Source organism: Sturnira hondurensis, unplaced genomic scaffold (genome assembly GCF_014824575.4).
Source record: "Sturnira hondurensis isolate 20B ecotype Veracruz unplaced genomic scaffold, ASM1482457v3 Scaffold0016273, whole genome shotgun sequence".
NCBI lineage: Eukaryota > Metazoa > Chordata > Mammalia > Chiroptera > Phyllostomidae > Sturnira > Sturnira hondurensis.
In genome coordinates, this window is record NW_028088904.1 from 81,452 (window position 1) to 99,833 (window position 18,382).

An 18,382-nucleotide genomic window follows, 5' to 3' on the forward strand; every position below is an offset into this window, starting at 1 on the left:
ACATAAGCCTAAAGTTCTTTTAGGAAGAAGTTATATTTTCCCCTCTATAATTAGAGGGATGTGGTAAAGTCGAAATAAGATTCTTCCAGACATAAGATTCTTCCATGGATTTACTGGGGACTGAGTGATCCTAGCATATGGTGTTGATCCTCAACAGGAAGAAAAGGAACTGCCAACAGCAGCCTTGCTTTCACTCCCTTTAGAGGGATCGAAGGGGAGAAAATGAAAAAGTGAAAGTGCAGACACTCAACCTTTCTCTTTGCTCCTCTTGCTTTCGTTGTTCTCAGCTTTAGCACTACTTTTTTTCTCTTTTCTAATCTCTCTACTCCATCCTTTCTTTTTCAGGCTGTTAACGTCTTTAGGCTTGTTTCTGTATGGTCACATTAGATCAGGCAGCAAAGTCTTCTCTTATGGCTTGCTTACAATGGCACAGGCTTGAGTGTTTTACTCCGTTACCAAACATATTCTGGGACCCCACTGTGAGATAGGTACCGTGGTAGGAAGACAGGGCTAAGTAAGACAAATGGGCTCACTGCCTTGCAGAGGAGCTTAGAGAGCCTGGGGTCAGGCAGGTTAGGTTAGCTGACCACTCACACAAGGTGGTCTGTCAGAGGATTCAGCTTGACCAAAGCCAAGAGCAAGAGACTAGAGATCCATTTGCAAAGGGAGAGCAGTCAGGAAAGCTCTGGATCGGGGAAGAAAGGATAACTTAGGGCAGCAGAAATGAGTTCCCCATGTCAACAAATGAAACATGGATTTATGGGACCAGGCACCTAAGTGTTACATCTTAGGAAGCCTGACAAAAGAAGTCTATAATACATATGTTTCTGTGTAGTCATTTTTTACTACTCAAATAATCTAATGTTCTGTTGAAAATGCTATAACTCAAGAAGCCACACTGTATCTTTTATTTAATTCCTTTCAACGCTAGGATTTACTATCAAAATGTTGATCCTCTAAGGTAAAATTTCTCAAATATACCTGATCATAAGAATCACTTGAGACACTTTTGAAAAATATTAATTCCAAGGCCCCTCCTCTGGCAAAAGCCTGATTTAACAGGTTTGGGGTGAGAACCAGGAACCTATGTTAACAAGGGTCTCATTAAGTCTGAGAAACATTACAATGGATCCTATGTTAATTAAGGCCCATGGAGCCAGTTGCAATTTTTCAAATATTTTTTGAACAGATATTAGAAGAAATCATAAGATGGATCAACTGAAAAGGCAGCAGTTCCCTGTGGAATGAGCACTGGTCCTCCGCTGTCCAGGATGTGACTATGGGGATCGTGGAGGAACAAAGTCTGGTGCAAGGCCCTTCAGCTAGTATAGGAGAGGGGAAACTGGTGTTTAGTGGTTTATTTAATAGCAAGTCTAGTCACAGATGCTGTAAGTTAATGTTACAACCCTAATAAACATTTGGGCTTCTTTTAAAATGCCATGTGATAAAATTATAGTGTAGGGCACTTGGTCCACTCTGTGCATTTTATGAGAGATCTCGTTAGTGTTTCATGACTAAGCTCAAGCTGAAGTTTCAGCAGCTGTCATTACCCATGTTTTACAAGAGAACCTCTGCCCCTCAGGGCCATAGAACTAGACTGTGTCAGAGATGGACAAAGGACCTTAGTTCTTTCCGGCCATAATTCACCAAACTACCAAACATGCATAAAAATTCCCTTGCAGGTTATGCATTTTATTTAAAGGGACAAATGACATAAGTATTACCTAAGACTGATTAAACTAAATGGTGGAGAATTTAGACTAGATGTCTCTGATTTCTTAAGCAGATTGTTCTCAGTGCAAAAAAGAATTTACTATCCATGATTCTATTTATATTATTATAATTATACATGTAAGTTTAAATCAGGAGTCTGGTGGTAACTGTACATGTCTTGCCACTTTTTAAGAAAGTGAAAGACAAAGGAAGAGTATATGGGGGTTGCTCTTAAACAAATGGATTGAACATACTGCTTTTCTGATAGTTTTTGCACAAATGGGTGCTTCTTTTTTTAAAATTTATTTTAATTGGTGTTCAAGTCCAGTTTTCTGTCTTTGACTCCCATCCCAGCCCACCCCCATGCTCCCCACCTGCCTCCCATTCCCGCCCCTTTAGTTTTTGTCCACGCGTCCTTTGTAAACGGGTGCTTCTTCATGATCGTACACAAATAGAACTGAAGGAGCACCACTGAAATGAAGCTTGTATTCAAAGGGTTCATTTAAATACAAAGGACTGACTTAATATACTAGTATTTTCTAAGAGGAATACTGTACTCACCCCCTTGGGATGGACTTAACAATGCCAGCATTATAATTTTTTTCCAGGTTGGCTCCATATGAAATGGCAGTAGCAATTACTGTCTGAAATAAAACAAAAGAGGTCTTAAAAATTCATTTGTTTTAACAATTCCTTTCTTGTCAAACTAATTAATGCTGAATTTTCTAATTACATATTCTACTTACCACAATGACTTCTATAGGAATAGGGACTGGGATTTTGTGTTTAAATCGATCATTTAATTCCTTAACTGCCATACAGATGATAATGGTGAGTAATCCAGCCACGAAATCCGCAAGATTGGTGTGACCAATATTTTGAAAAGTCTCCACCAGAGTCTGTAAAAAAATAATTTTGTGCACTTCTCATATGAAAAACTCATGATATCATCATCGCACGGCATTTAAAAGGGGAAGGGTTCACAGGAGCAAGTATAAAGGACACGTGGACAAAAACAAGGGGGTGGAAATGGGAGGGAGGTGGGGAGCACGGGGCGGGGGTGGGCTGGGATGGGAGTAAAAGACAGAAAACTGTACTTGAACGATAATTAAATTAAAAATGCTTTAAAAAAAGAACTCCACGTAAAACCAAAAAAATATGTTGACTAATACAGAGACCATTAAACACATCCAGCCTTTGGTATATATAAACAAAGTACCTTTGGTACCTTTGATATATAAACATATCTTTGATACATGTGTATGTGTGTACCTTAAGTTATCAACAATGGTTTACCTCTCTAAAACTATGGGTGATTCCTACTTTCTTATTTTTGCTATCCATGTCTTTTAAAGTAAAAGTGAGATGTCTTAAAAGAAAAACATTATTATATACTGTCTCTTACTTGCAGGAAAACTTTAAAAGTTTGTATCGTAACGTGGTTTTACAGGTGTTATTAACTGGCCTAATTTTTATCTTGTTGATGTGGTATCATTGAAACCAAATACTAATAAACCAAAAGGTCCCAACTAACCAGTATTTTAGGTAAAGCTCTTGCTGGTGATGCAGCCGATAATAAAATACCTAAAATACTTCATATGTGTAAACATACGGGCTGACCTATTCATTATGACAAAGAAAATCTATTGAATTGATATATAGGTCAAGTATACATTTTTGGAAATTAATCTGGTACTTAGTGCAAACTTGAACTAAGATGACAAATAAAAGTAACTCTTTCCAAATGGAGAGATAAACCAGCTAAAGAAAAACTAGTCTTGTTTTGTAAACAGGAGGCTTCTGGGAATAGAGGGATATTAGCAAGGGAGAATCCCAGGGAAGAACACCAATATCTTTGTTATAGCAGCTTCAGTCCTTGAAGAAGGAATGACTGGAGAAAGCTTTCATCAGTTCTTTGAGACAAGTTAATCTCTCAGTGAAGGTTACTTTTCTTTAAATGGGTCCTTTTATATATTTTTATGTGACAATAAAGGAATGGAGCATCTTATAGTTCATAACATATATCTTATTTCTTTTTATAGATTTATAATGGCAATCTTATAGAAACTATGTGTTGTGAACATGATATAATCTAGGAGTTGCTGTGCCAGCCAACTCGGCTTCCTGCAACACCTTCAAGAGTGAAGGAATGAGGGGAAAAGTCATAGTGCAAACAAAATACATTCCATCAAGTGCTTGAACTAGAGTGCAAGTGTTCAACTTGGAGCAAACCTCTTGGCTTTTCATTCAAAGACTATTTCAACTCTTGCTCTAAACTCAGTACTAACAAGTCTACTCTGTTTCCCAGAGTCAGTAAAAATTGCTGCATGCAGATACACTTATAATAACAAGTTGAGGCAAGTGATAACAGCTTGAAAAAGAAAAAAAATGGAGAAACTACCACAAGCAGACATGATAACTCAAGAACTTAGCATAGAGGTACCTACCATAGAGGTAAACAGCCCTAAGTCCTGCAGTTATTGTACTCTAGCCCTTTACTTACGCAGTTCTCTGACAATGATCCTCACTAATTCATGAGATACAATATTTTTATTAACTGTCTATACAAAGAAGGTTTACTTTCAACTCAAGACGGAAAAATTCAAACTTAAAAAGAATCAGAATAATTATCCTAATTATAAAAACATTTCACCTTATAAGAGTTATCACTACGAGAGTCTCATTTAATCTGTGAGAGTCACTTAGGCCTTTGATAAAAAACACCTCTGTGCTCTGACCGGTGTGGCTCAGTGGACTGAGCACTGGAACGCAAATGAAAGGGTCACTGGTTTGATTCCCAGTCGGGCACATGCCTGGTTTGCAGGCATGTGAGAAGCAATCACAAATTGATGTTTCCCTCCCTCTCTTTCTTCCTCCCTTCCCCTGTCTAAAAATAAATAAATAAAATCTTTTTTTTAAAAGCACCTCTGTTATATTAACAATGTAATAGGAGTTCCAAAAAACAAAATCAGTGTATATCACACAATTGCGTCAAATAAGGCATTTGAATATATTAGTTGCCTGTACATTGAATGATCATTCAGGATCTCCTACAAAAAGCTCTACAATAGAAAGTTTAACCTATATGAAATAAAACTCACCCACATAAACTGAAGTAGTCAGATTGTGCTCAAAGATATAGAAATGAGACTGAAAAAGCACTGAAAATTAACCCTTATTTAGTTTATTATTAAAATACTTTCTAAAATATGTTTAAATATGGATAAACACATCCAGCCTAGTCTTCTAAATAATTCAAATCATGAAAATAAGCTTTTCAGTAATGGATAATGTTTCACTATATTTTCTCCATGCTTGGAGAATGTTAGGACCATTTCATTGAGATAATTTCTTCATTCTTACCTAGCATTGCCTGGGTGTTTGAAGTCATAAGGAAAAAATATACCTGGTATTACATATGAAGACATTTTTTAGTTAACTTTTAAAACCAATTTTATTTTACTTCATCTTATTTCTATAAATATAACAGACCCTTCATAATCACCATTTATTGTCAGACATCTCCTGACAGTCTAAATATAAGATGAGATGTGTGTGTGTGTGTGTGTGTGTATGTGTATCAACCCTTATAGTGTTTCTTTATTATAATGGCTTAAGTTTACATACTTAAATAGATTCAAAGTAATTAAACTGATAAAGCTTAGGAGTGGCTTTCAAAATTCTCACCATCTGGGCAAAACTTTCAATGTGTTCTTCCTCTTTGTTAAGGGAAAAATGGGGCGGGTAGCATCAATCTAGTAAGCATGAAGAAAGTTTTCTTTTGTCTATTGAGACAAACCATTCAAAGTGGATGGTGGGAAAATAATCACTCTGAACTAGACGTTGTGATTTACTTAGAAATTCAGTAGCTACATGGTGGCATGAAGAGTATTTCTAATTCTAAATCCTCCTTTCTGCATCCTCTATCCAGTATCTTTGGCATTTGTAAATTAATGTCTATATATTTTTTCTCTTCCAGTATTTCATCCTCCATTTTTTTGTATTCATTATTTCCTGTTATTTTTTGTGGGGTCAGGGGTTAACCCAAAGTACAACCTTATAACAAAAGGAATGTTGACTACAGGGGATGAATCTAACAATAATCTTACAGTCTTTCTTGGAAGAATCCGCTACCAGTCTGCATTTGTTAAAGGATTCTTTCATGAATAATTGCAATTGGTAATGTCAGCAAAATTCTCTCTTCACTTACTGAGTGGCTCATTCAAGCCTTATGCAATCATTTCCCAACATACTGATTCTTTCTTCTCAGAAGACGAAGCTTATATTCGCCATCACACAAGGATGATTGAAAAACATCTTCATCCAATTTGGCTGACCTGGAAGGAATTCTGGCAAAATTCTATGACAGATTCTTGCCTAAGACTTAGAATAATGTCTAACAGGACATGTCACATAATGATTGTGTTTGGTTTCAAAACCCTTTCTTTGACCTTGTTCTAGTGTCTTCTGGTTACTTTTGTCCTTGTTGATAATGGGATCTTTGCCAGCAAGCTTCCCCTTAAACTCAGTCCTAGGAGACCAGAAGAAATACTTCAGTTCTCTATCTGCACAGGTCCAACAATGGCCAGGGTCCCAGGGGAAACACTGTCCTAGGCCCCCCATGATCTGTGTGGATGCTGATCTAGCAATGTTCACACAAGGTGAGTACACTCAGGAACGGATATCTTGGTGGATTCAGGAACCAGTGGGTTTGTGTAGGGAATGAATAGTGCCTGGCACATGGTAGGAAGTCAATAAGTACTTAGTGAATAGCTGAATTGAATTAATAACAATGAAGGGATAAATGAATGAATACTTGATGGAGAAAGTATGAAAGCAAGAAAAAGCAAGCTGTGTGAGGAAGTGCCAAAGTGAGAGAGCCTGTCAGAAAAAAGGCAGTTGGAAGGTTTCAAAGTGAACCCAGGACTTGGTAGGGAAAAAAGCAACAATAACAAAAATAATTTTGAATCAAAAAAAGCCTGCACTCATGTGTTCTAATAGGTTGAGTGCCTGGAAAGTGAACAGCAAGCTCGGTGAGGTCTGTCCATTATGATCATGACAATAATAATAATATTACTACGAGTTTTTACTGTGTGCCAGATATTGTGCTAAGTGCTATACACAATTGTTCTTTTTTATGCTCACAACTCTAAGAGGTACTCTTGTTATCCTCATTTTACAATTGAGAACATTGAGGTTTGGGGGAATAGAACATGCCTAAAGTCACATGGCCAGTGGGTGGAACCAAGACTACAACTCAAGCTTACTGAAGTTCAAAGTCCATGATCTTAATTACTGGGTTATATTGCCTCCTCCACCACTGCTTAGCACAGTACCTGACCTTTAGTAGGCACTGGGTAATAATATTTGTTGAATGGTTGGAATACTGTGGGGTTATGGCACTGTTGTGAAACCGAGCAAATTCCTGACCACCTCACTATTTTTTAGATATGTGTGCATTACCTTACATTGTTTTAGAAGCTAATACATGGATCATTAATGACTCCACTGTAAATGTTGATACATTATTTTTTTCACATTATCGTTCCCTCCAAGCTAGAGTGACATCATGTCACTATTATCATCACTTTTCAATCTAACTAATGTGATTTACATGTTTCTTTTGCATCTGTTTTTAATGTTGAATCATCTCTGAATCTAACGTTCCTTTTCATCTATAACTGCTGAGATATTTACATTATACATTTTATGGACTCTCACAGTTAAAAACGGCTTTCGAGTTACACATCCAATTGTTTCATTTTACAAATAAAAAAGAAAAGAAGACTTGAGATGTGAACTAGTAATTTCAAAATAACTGCTTTTATTGAGTACTTGTTCTATGTCAGCCTCTGGGCCAAAATGCTTCTCATCTATCCTTATTTGACTTAGTTGGCAGATACTTTTACCAGCTCCATTTTGAATCCAGGTCATCCGGCTCCAAACCTGAACTTTTTTCAGCCATGATCTATGTGCCAGAGGCCACTTAGCTTGTCAGAGGCAAAACTGAGACTGGAGCTCCAGCCTCTCACATCTTAGATCAGTCCTGGCGACCATCTCTGATGTTACTCCTGATTCTATGGCTTCTTTTGGAAAAGAATGCTTTCAATGGGTCCCAAAGTGTGGCTCGGAGGCATATAGGCTCTACAGACTCAGGTTAAAGAAGAAAAAAACACATTGTTCTTGGTGAGACATCCCTAGAGTAAGAAGAAACACTTACATAGATAATGGAGAGAATGCCATCATAGTTTTTGGTTGAAACGTTGAGGATGATCTTTAGCTGTGAAACCAACACTTGGAAGGCAGCAGCTGTCGTGAATCCACCAATCAAAGGATCAGCCAAGTACCTCACTATAAATCCAATCTGCAAACACCCAAACACCAACTAGAACAAGAAAAGGAAGGAAAAATGAGATGTTGGCCTGGGAGAAGAAACCACTCCCTTGAACTATTAACAAATTAAAGTTAACAACAATTTAAACTCTGGTATCTGGCCTATAACACAAAAATACTTGTAGGAAACAAATCGGAATTTCTTAATGCTCTATCTCTCCTCTCCATCACTCTAAAACTTGAAAACTATGGGTAAGATGAGCCTTGAAACATTTCTAGACATGTACTAAGAAAAGTAAAAAATAATGTAGGTTATTTCTGTGAGCTTTTACAAAGATAACAAGAAATCGGTTATTCTGACTACTGAACTGTTAACTACTGGACTGAAAATTAAAGACATGATTTAGAATTGACATTACTATATTTTGTTATCTGCATGACTAGAAATGCTTTCCTTCTATTGATGAAATTGTTCCCCTCCCCTTTCTCATAAATTCCCAGTGTTTAGCCTCCTAGTTGGAACATTATCTGGGCTTCTACCTGAATCAATGCCTCTGGAACAGCTATTCTTATTACGCTCAGTAAATGATTATTGTCTCCCACTTTGAAAGGTCTTTCATTTTGAATCAGCAATGGTTAGTTTCTTCAAATAAAAATCATACCAATCTATATTTTATTTGTAAGTCCATTACCTGTATGATCCCAACCAAAAGAGTAAGGGTGCTTGCAACCAACACCCTTGCTGCATCTCTAGCCACAGTGTCTACTATGGTAACATTTGATGCAGTCCCGTTACCGCTGGGTATGAGAAAGTTTTCGTCTGGGGCCAGGCTCAGAACAACAGATCCCACCATTAAACTGACCACCGGGAAAGGTCCTGGGGGAAAAAGTCTCTATCAATTAATATGTACTACTCACAAGTGTTTAGATTCAACATGCATGTCTACATAGGATTAGAAAGATGTGTGATGTAAATTAGCAGTGATTGGGAAATTATTGCCTATTCATATAAGAAGCTAAAAAGGCATTCAGGACTCAGAAGTGAGCAAGCGAGACTTGCAGGTAGGTTATTGCAATACAGCATTTAGGATGCTTTCTAAGTATATGGAAAGGGTGTCTGACTTTGTGTGATCTTCATGCGAAGGGAGTGGGGAGAGTTGTCAGGATAAGTTTTCCAGCAGAGGCGGCACACAAGCTGAGTCCTTACTTGTTCTGTCTCATTTGTATGCTACAGGAGCCCAGTTCCTAGAGCATCCACTGTCCTACTCTGTGGGGCTGAGTACCTTGATCAATAACCAGGGTTCAATTTAGGGTAAAGAAACAACAAAAGGAGTGCATAGATTCCCTTTTCCTCTTTCCGGGACAATAAATTTTTTTATGTCAAATGACGGTTTATAAGATTCCATGTTTTAAACGTGCTCCCTTTCTTCCAGCAACTGCTCCAGTCGCTGCTGGTATGTTTACCCATGAGGATGATGATCCTATCCTTCAACCATGGAGGCTTTAGTGACTGCGAGGCTCAGTCCCCAAATCCACTAACTTGAATGTCTAAATGGACAGAATACCAAAGAGGAAAAAATCAGCTTCTATGTTCCTTACCTCACCAAGCATTTGATGCTGATCAGTTCTCCCAGGTGAGGAAGTTCTTTCAATCACAAACCTCTTCCTGACTTCCTTCCACAGACAGGGCAATATGCCAGATATTGGGGGAAATACAATTAAGGACAAGGATATGGATTGGGAATATAGTGGACAGTTGTGTTTGTTTCAAGAGGATTGTCCAGGTAGACATGTCTAGTCAGCAGATGGATATAGGCACAAAATTATCAAAGTTGCAAAGTAGCATTAAAACATTTATTTACTAGAACATTCTAGCAAAAGAGAATTCAAATTTTAGGAATTGCAGGAAATAAACCTATTTTGAGTCATACCAAGAAGGAAAGCCAAGCTTAGTTTCTAAATTGTTTTGGCATGATTTTGCCAGTCTTCCGATCTTAGTGTCTTAAAATAAGTATGCTCTTTAATGAAATAATGAATATGTATTTGATGAACATAATTTAGTAAATGCTAAGTTAATCTGGTAATACAATAGTTTCAAAGATCTCTCGAAGATTTTCCCCTGTCATATTTTGTTTCAGAAGAGAACACTCTCTAAATATGGAGCCAAATTTATTACATTTTCAAAAATAAAACCATGCTAAAATTTGAAGGTAGGCTATAATTTTAATAATTTTTCAACTTCTCTTCCTGTAAAAAGAGTCAAGTATAAAGCAAACTGAAGGCACAGTATTTTGAAAGGTAAGAAGAGCCATTTGCACTATTGAATAGAAAAAGGAGGCAAAGCGCTGAAGCCCTATTTCCCTGGAAATCACTAACAAAGATATGGAAGCATAATACACATAATATGGCCAAAATTACATTAAACATAAACACTGCAATTGTAGTATTTGCTTATAATTACCAACTGAGATGTGTCTCGATGTTCCAAAGATAAAGTATGTCAGGATAGGAAAAAAAGCAGAGTAGAGACCATATCCAACAGGAACTTCCGCTAGTAAAGCGTACGCCATGCCTGAAAGTAAGTATATTCAAAATGGTGGAGTTCACAAACAGACATTACAATATATTTCTCCTGTAACAACAAAAGGCCTTTTCATAGAGATCCTCAGTGTGCAGCTTGTCCTAAGCTTCCCCTGGTTATGCACACAGTCTGTGGCCATGCTAGGGAAATGAGGGCACCACATGAATCAACTTCTCTAGTAAACTGGCTCGACTGCTCAGTAATTCAATTATCTACTGATCGCATGAGTGGTAAAAAAAAACTCAAGTCAGTGGCTGATTAAAAAACTTTGTCAGTTCAGTCCAAAGGTTATACCTCTTTGCATGTAGGCAGTTTCATATGAACTCATTGTTTCTCTGTGTTCTCAGGGACACAATAATTGTTGCTCTGTCCTTTCTCTTTTCTTCTTGGGAAACAGAAGTTAGATTCAAATAAAGAAAAAATGGCAGTTGTATTTAGTGACAGTCAAGGCAACTCCCTTGGGCTCCCTGCAGGTGACTGACCTCTCCACTAAGCCAACCCCAGCATGAATTATCATCTGGTATGAGGAAATGTCAGCCTTCCTATGTACATAGGGGCTGGAAGATGATATGACATGTTCTTTTCCTTGGTTAGATACTTCTTACATAGTCAGTACATGTTAGTCCATGTTACCTTCTCATATATCATTTACTTAAGTGGGAAAAAGTCAAGCCCTTTGGCTCTTGGGTCACTAATATATACTCACATTTCTAACCGTAAAAAACCAAAAAGTGTGGCAACAACCTAAATATCTTGGCCCAGAGATACACAAAACTATTTTTTGAATGAATGCCTCAGAATATGAAAGTGGCTAACTAAATCAAATTATATTTTATATACTGTTATTCAATGAAATGAAATTGATGTGATGTATACAAATACACTTACATGGAGATATGTAAAATATAAAAAAGTGAGAAAAAACAATTTAAAAGAGTAAGTATGCATCCTCCCACCTTTGTAAAAGTACCTTGTATGCATCAAAATAATCTTGAAAGATTTTCAACATATTAGAAAGTAATTCACATATGCAAAAAGACTAACATAATAAACACCTATGTATCCACCATCCAGCTTAAGAAAGGAGTGACTGTTGCCAGTGCAGTTGAAACTTTCTGTATTCTCTTCCTCAACCGCATCCCCTTTCTTCCCCCCACCCCAAGAAGACAGCCACCATGCTGAATGTAGTGCTTATCACTCTTAGACATTTTTATGCTTTCATACAGATGTGCCTTTATGTGTCTAGCAGAACATTTACTAAAATATTAATGGGCTGCAATGCATCAGGGTTGGGGGCTTGATCCTCAGGGAACATATAAGGATCAACCAATGAATGAATAAACAAATGGAACAAATTAATGTTTCTCTCTCTCTCAGATAAATAATAGGTAGATAGATAAGTCATTTAAAAATATTAATGGGTTGCCTGTATGTTAGGATCAAAGGAAACTTACAGTTTGTTGAAGAGATATTTTTTCATGTATTTTCTAATTTCCTACAATAAGCATTCATTCATTCAATCACCAACTATTGATTATGTGCCCACCGCATCCCAGGCACCATTCTAGGTTGGAGGAATACAGGAATAGACTTAAAAGGTCTGTGCCCTTACACAGTTTACAATCTAGAAAAAATCTCTGTTACTGATGCAATTGTTTTAATATATAAAATTAAAACAAGAAATTGCAATAACCAATTGCCCCAAGAACATGGACAAGAAAGGTAACTCCACAAAGGGAAGACAAGAAAAGAACGAGCAGGGAATGAAAATAACCTATTTTCTATAGGTTTCAAGTCTCTAAACTTTCTTTCAAGTCTTTAAACTTCCACTTCCCTAACCTGAGAGCTCTGCTGTTCTTACAGTCCTGGAAAACAGGGCCTTTTTAGTTTTCATATAGTGTCCTGTTTAGGGACAACTGCTACTTAAATATATTGTAATCATCTTTATTATAACAGGATTTGGTACAACAGTTTTGAAAGTATACAATTTGTAAGGAAATCTAAGCCATTGATACAAACTGTGGCTTTTCTGTTGTTGATGTACTTCCTGTGCAGGAGAGCTCCATGTACTGACACAGGGAGTGCTAGCAAACATTTGGAAGCATCTAGAAGGCAAAAATAGAAAGAAGAGAGCTGGCTCCCCATAGCTGTATGAAAAGGTTGCACTGATCTTTTGCTTATTGGGAATTTTTAAAAATAACACAAGTCAGAAAGATCCCATTATCCTTAGCAATAAGTGGCTTCTCAGTAACTTGAGCCCCACCCCCCCACTCCTCAGCTGCCCAGCCGCCGGGTTCTGTCGTGGACCTGCCGTGGACCTGCCGACACCAAAACCAGCAGCACCGGCTCAGAAATCTCAATTTCGAGCCTCCTCTTTAACTACAGCTTCCTACACACCTGCTGCAGTATCCTTATGGCCACATTTCTTTGTCTTCACGAGGCTTCTAATGAACTAACTGATCACCTCCTCCCCATCCCTGGGGTCCTCCTGTCTTCACTGTCTCCTTGTCCATGGAATTTCATACATACTCTGAACCCCCTCACTTCACTCTCTCTCCCCTTCCCTTTTCTTGTCTGGCAAAACCCCAATCTGGCTAACCCTAAACACTCACTTTTTCATGACAAGCATTTGAGCAGCTGGATGAACTGGACTAAAGACATCTACATCTGGGCTGACCAGTTTCATGTGGTGATCAGAAGCCCCAGGTGGACCCTTAATCCTGCCTGGCAACCCCACTACATTCCTTCCAGAAGTGTGCTTTTCTCCTACTTCCCTTAACGGCCCACCCCCGTTCTCCACAGAGGTGCAGTCCAGAGATGAATCTTGGGCTTCATCCAAAACATTGATCTGTGAGATGCCCCTCATCTGCCTTTTACCAAAATGTCAAACGTCTCTGCACTGTGTTGTCTGTCCTTTCTCCCTTTGAGATGGTGGAGCCACGCCCCCTCCTCTGTCTTTAAGGAGCAACCCTCTCACTTCTGTCCTTAAACCCATCCACGCTTGCCTCTCCTCATCATTTTTAGTTGTTTCTCCTCTACCTCTTGGACCACAGATCTCTTTCTTTCTGCTAGGTTATTCCCACTAAGTAACAAATATGTTCTAATATCTCCTATATTAAAAGAAAAATAAATCAGTAATATTGTAATAACTATGTATGGTGCCAGATGCATACTTGAAATAACAAGAGGACCACATTACAAAATCTGAGTGTCTCACCGCTATGCTGTACACCTGAAACTAATACAGAATAATACTGAACATAAACTGTAATTGGAAAAGGAAACTAAAACTTCCTTTCACTCTACCTTCATCTCTCCTCTCCCTCCACTTACAGCATGTCGCTGTTCTGCTTCACAAAAAAACCTTTTTGCAAATGTTGTATGTATTCTATTATCATACTCTCCCTTCAAGAGTATTCGATGCTATTGTCTCCTCTTTTTTTAAACAAACCTCTTCTCTTGGCTGTGATCCCACGTTCCTCCAATTGTTCTTTTTCTCTAACTTCCTGAGTCCAACTTCCTCATGTTTCTTTTTTAAAAATATTTTATTTATTTATTTTTAGAGAGAGGGGAAGGGAGGGAGAAAGAGCAGAGAAACATCAATGTGTGGTTTCCTCTCATGCGCCCCTGCTGGGGACCTGGCCTGCAACCCAGGCCTGTGCCCTGACTGGCAATCAACTGGCGACATTTTGCTTCACAGTCTGGCGCTCTACCTCCTCATGTTTCTTTGTGGCCTCCTCTTCACCTCCCCGACCTCTGAGTACTCCAGCTGTCTTCTCTTCTCATCTGCCCTTTCCCCCTAAGTAGCCTCAGGCACTCCCACTCTTTTAAATAAGCACCTCTAGAGTGGTGCTTTCCTGGTTTTTATGTCCAACCCAGCCCTCTCCTCTGCCCTTCACATTTGCAGAACTTTCAACTCTATATCTGGCATCTCTGCTTCACTGTCTCACAATCATTTCAAACTTAGCAAAAAAAACCCTTGATTTTTCTGTCCCAAGTCTCAGCCAGTCTTTGCTATTTTAATAGATGATATAACCACCTACCCAGTTGCTGAAGCCAACAACCTTGGGGGCACCTGTGGTTTTCATCTACATGCAATCCATCAGTGTATCTCAGTGATTCTTTTCCCAAAACATATATCAGATCTGTGCAGTTCTCTCCACCTCCTGCTGGAGCTGGTTGAAGCTGACATACCTATGCTCAGGGCTGAGATGAGGATGAGGTGCCTAGGGCACAATATTTAAGGAGAACAAGTGCCTCACTGGCCTCATTCTGATCCCCATCCTACCCAACCTTAACTCATCCTGCTTACCCATCTTCCCCTCATTGCACTCCACCTGCACCAGAATTCTTTTCTTTCCTCCCTTGAAAATACTGTACTCCTTTGGCCTGAAGGCATTTGCACCTTTGCCTCATATACTCCTTTCTGATCAATACATGGCTGCTCCCTTTTATCCTCCAGTCTCTGATTAAATTTCACACACCCCCAGCAAAGCCTTCCTTGACCATTCTAAAATATACTCTCTCCCAAATTAACCCCTATTGTTGCACATTTAATCCACCACCTCTGAAATATTTATCTATCTATTTCTTTCTTTATTTCCCCTACCTACCACTGGAAATGAGCTCTGTGGGGTCAGTACCTGTGCCTGTCAAAAACTATTGAATCCCCATGATTGGACACTTGGCATACAGAATTGTTCTACAAATATTATCAAGTGAATGAATAATAAATGAATGTATAAATGGACCAGGTTAACCTACCAGAAATTCACCTGACAGAGATAAGTTTCTGAAAAACAAATTATTATAATAAAGTAAGGCACTGTACAGTGTACAAGTTAAGATCCTCGGACTTAAAGTCTGGGTTTGAATCTCAGCTCCACCACCTACCAGCTCCATGATCTTGGGCAAGATTTAATTGACAGCTTTCTCACCGAGCCCTGGCTGGTGTGGCTCAGTTGTCGGAGCACTGCCCCATACACCTAAGTCACCAGTTTGATTCTGATTAGGGTATGTGCCTAGTTCCAGGTTCTATCCTCATTTGGGGTACACAGAGAAGGCAACGGATCCACGTTTGTCCCTCTCATCAATGTTTTTTCTCTCTTTCTCCTCTGCTCTCTAAAAAGCAATGAACATGATCTCAGATAACAAAAAGAAAAAAATAGATCTTTCATCTATTAAAAAGGAGTTAATAATTGTTGTGAGGACTAAACAAGATAATTGGTCAAAGCCCTTAGCATAGTGCCTGATAGTTAATAAATAAAACTAAAATTAAAATGAATTCTTGTAAGGTACTTGTCTATAAACACTTGGAAGAAACCCAACTTGAAATACCATTTTTCCACCATAAATATGATTCATGCTCTGCCTGGTGTGGCTCAGTGGGTTTAATACCAGCAAAATGTCGCCAGTTCATTCCCAGTCCGGGCACATGCCTGGGTTGGGAGCCAGATCCCCAGGTGGGGGTGTGCAAGAGGCAACCAGTTGATGTTTCTCTCACACATTGATGTTTCTCTCCTTCTCTTTCTCCCTCCATTTCCCTCTCTCTATAAATAAATAAATAAATAAATAAATGAAAACTTAAAAAAAAAAAGGTGATTCATTTCCAGTAATACAATTCAATCCTCTTCACTAAATGTTTACAGTGCCATCTATTTTGTGCCAGTCTTTTTGCTAGGCACTGACTAAACAAACATGGATTTGTTGCTTCCTGTCCCCCAGAAGTCACAGGGTGTTTCCATGTCACAGCTATGAGAGCACACTGTGCACACAGGTACTTACTTTGTTTAACTTAGGAACTGCACAGCCCCACCGGACCACAAAACATCTACTCAGACCACAAAACATCCTCCTTCTCTGTGGGAATCTACCTGTTCTGCTCTGAGTAATCTTTAGAGCTCCACAGGAAAATTTTGACTCATGAATTGCGCAACAACTATTACTAACTTCTGAAGTAGTCTATTATCAAGCCATCTTTTTACACACATCCCCATCCCACCCTACTTCCCTTACTTAGCAAACTTACACTGAACCTTCAGGGAAACTCAGCTCTGACAGAAAGCCATTCCCAATCCCCTAAGGCTGTGTGCACTCCCTTAACACGCAAAGTTACATTGCATACCCCTGCTGCAGCCCTTACATCCAACTGTTACCTTCTTCCCCTCTGGACTGAGCTCCTTGAAAGCAAGTGGTGCATGTTATTTATGGCAGTTCACTTAGTACCTGGCACACACAAATGCATCATAAAATTATAATAAATAAATGAGATTTCTGTTTCATGATTCAGGGGATTTGTAGAGTTGGGGGAAGAGCAGAAAAAAGATGACAGGGAGGGAGGACAGAGGAGAATATTATTCACCAACTAGGCAACAGATTTCCAAGATGCTCATGGAAATGTGATATAAAGCCAGTTTAAAAAAAAAGTAATAACCACCTACATTGGGACATTTTTCCAGAGATTAAAACAAGGGGATGGATTAAAAAGAAGGGGGGAGGGGAACAGAAAAAACACTTATGTGTAATCCAGGCTAAAATACTTTCTCCACATTCCCTTAAGCTAGTTTCAAAACAGCAGATCAAGAGCATGTGTGAGAGGTAAAGTAATTTAATGGGATGCAATTATCATTAAAAAATAAGTGTAATAAAATAAGACAATAAAAATAGCAGAGTCTATCACTTGTAGTGAAGGTAAATATTCTTTGACAAAACCTGGGCTAAATGTATAAACATCATAATGTAACACATATTTCTTACTGTGAGTTATGGTCGGTACAAGTTGGGAAGCCACTGCTTCTGTAATAGGGCTCTATTGGAGCCATGCAGTTGGACAACCAGCTTGGTTTCCCAGAAAGAGAACTCTAAGGAAGAGGAGGAGGAAAGAGGCCACTTTCTCCACTAAGGGGCTGTAGAGGAGAAATGAGGCATTCAAGGGTGAGCGAGCATGTGGTGCAGACCTATGGAAGCCTGGGGCAGCTTAGGAACTGCTTCTGGAGACTATGATTTGCAGTCACTCAGAGCCGACCCACCAACACCTTACCTTGCAGTGTGCCTACTAGTCCAGTGCTAACTCCTGAAATGATGTCACTAAGCAGCCATTCCTTGACTCGGTATTTGGGGAGCCAGTCCAAGATGGGCAAGAAAGTCTTCAGCACACCAAGGACTCTCTTCCTTGAACAACTGTCAAAAAGCAAGGAAAGTGGGCTTTCGATCCAATCTCAACCACAAGCAATCAGAAAGTTTTGAACTGAACTCTGCTGATGTTTACAACTATTTAGAAAAAGAATGGGATTGCAAATACGAACACTGAAATGCTTTCCATGATTTTGCCAAGAGCTCTGTCTACCCCTTTAAATCCATTGTGCTAGAAAACACAGAATGAAGTGCCCGTCCCCATCCTCTGAGAAAACATCCCTATACAAGAACTCATTTTTCTGGTCTAGCCATACGTTGATCAATGTAGAGTCTCTAAGTCTAAATGAAGATTAATTTTCAGACTTCTAACCCCAGGTGCCTTCTTCTACTTCTCTTTGTCTTTTAATAAAAATAAACAGGCTCTGTATATTTTGGCAATACAAGCTTGAAATCAGTTTTTTCAAACTCTTAACCTGTACACCTTGTTGTACATGTTTTTTTAATGTTTTTCGTGTTTTTTTTTTACTTAGAGTTTTTTAAATTCCACAGCCTCTAGATAAAAGAAAAATATATTAACGGTAAGTGAACATTCTTTGACCCTTGATAATGGGATTGTAGTTA

The 18,382-nt window shown here is 38.7% G+C and overlaps 1 protein-coding gene across 5 annotated transcripts in view; it reads right to left on the bottom strand.

Moving 5' to 3' along the window:
• Nucleotides 1-18,382, bottom strand: part of SLC26A4 (solute carrier family 26 member 4) — a 50,236-nt gene that overhangs the window by 29,991 nt on the left and 1,863 nt on the right. For 2 of the 5 annotated variants that reach the window (XM_037065855.1, XM_037065857.1), the window contains 6 exons: nucleotides 17,667-17,806; nucleotides 10,508-10,618; nucleotides 8,739-8,923; nucleotides 7,934-8,098; nucleotides 2,460-2,612; nucleotides 2,275-2,357 (listed from right to left, as the gene is read on the bottom strand). In XM_037065855.1, the coding sequence (XP_036921750.1) occupies nucleotides 2,275-2,357; nucleotides 2,460-2,612; nucleotides 7,934-8,098; nucleotides 8,739-8,923; nucleotides 10,508-10,618; nucleotides 17,667-17,806 (837 nt within the window). Of the gene's footprint in view, nucleotides 1-2,274; nucleotides 2,358-2,459; nucleotides 2,613-7,933; nucleotides 8,099-8,738; nucleotides 8,924-9,645; nucleotides 9,721-10,507; nucleotides 10,619-17,666; nucleotides 17,807-18,382 lie in introns of those variants that run through there. The other 3 variants (XM_037065858.1, XM_037065859.1, XM_037065856.1) reach the window with 3 other exon arrangements.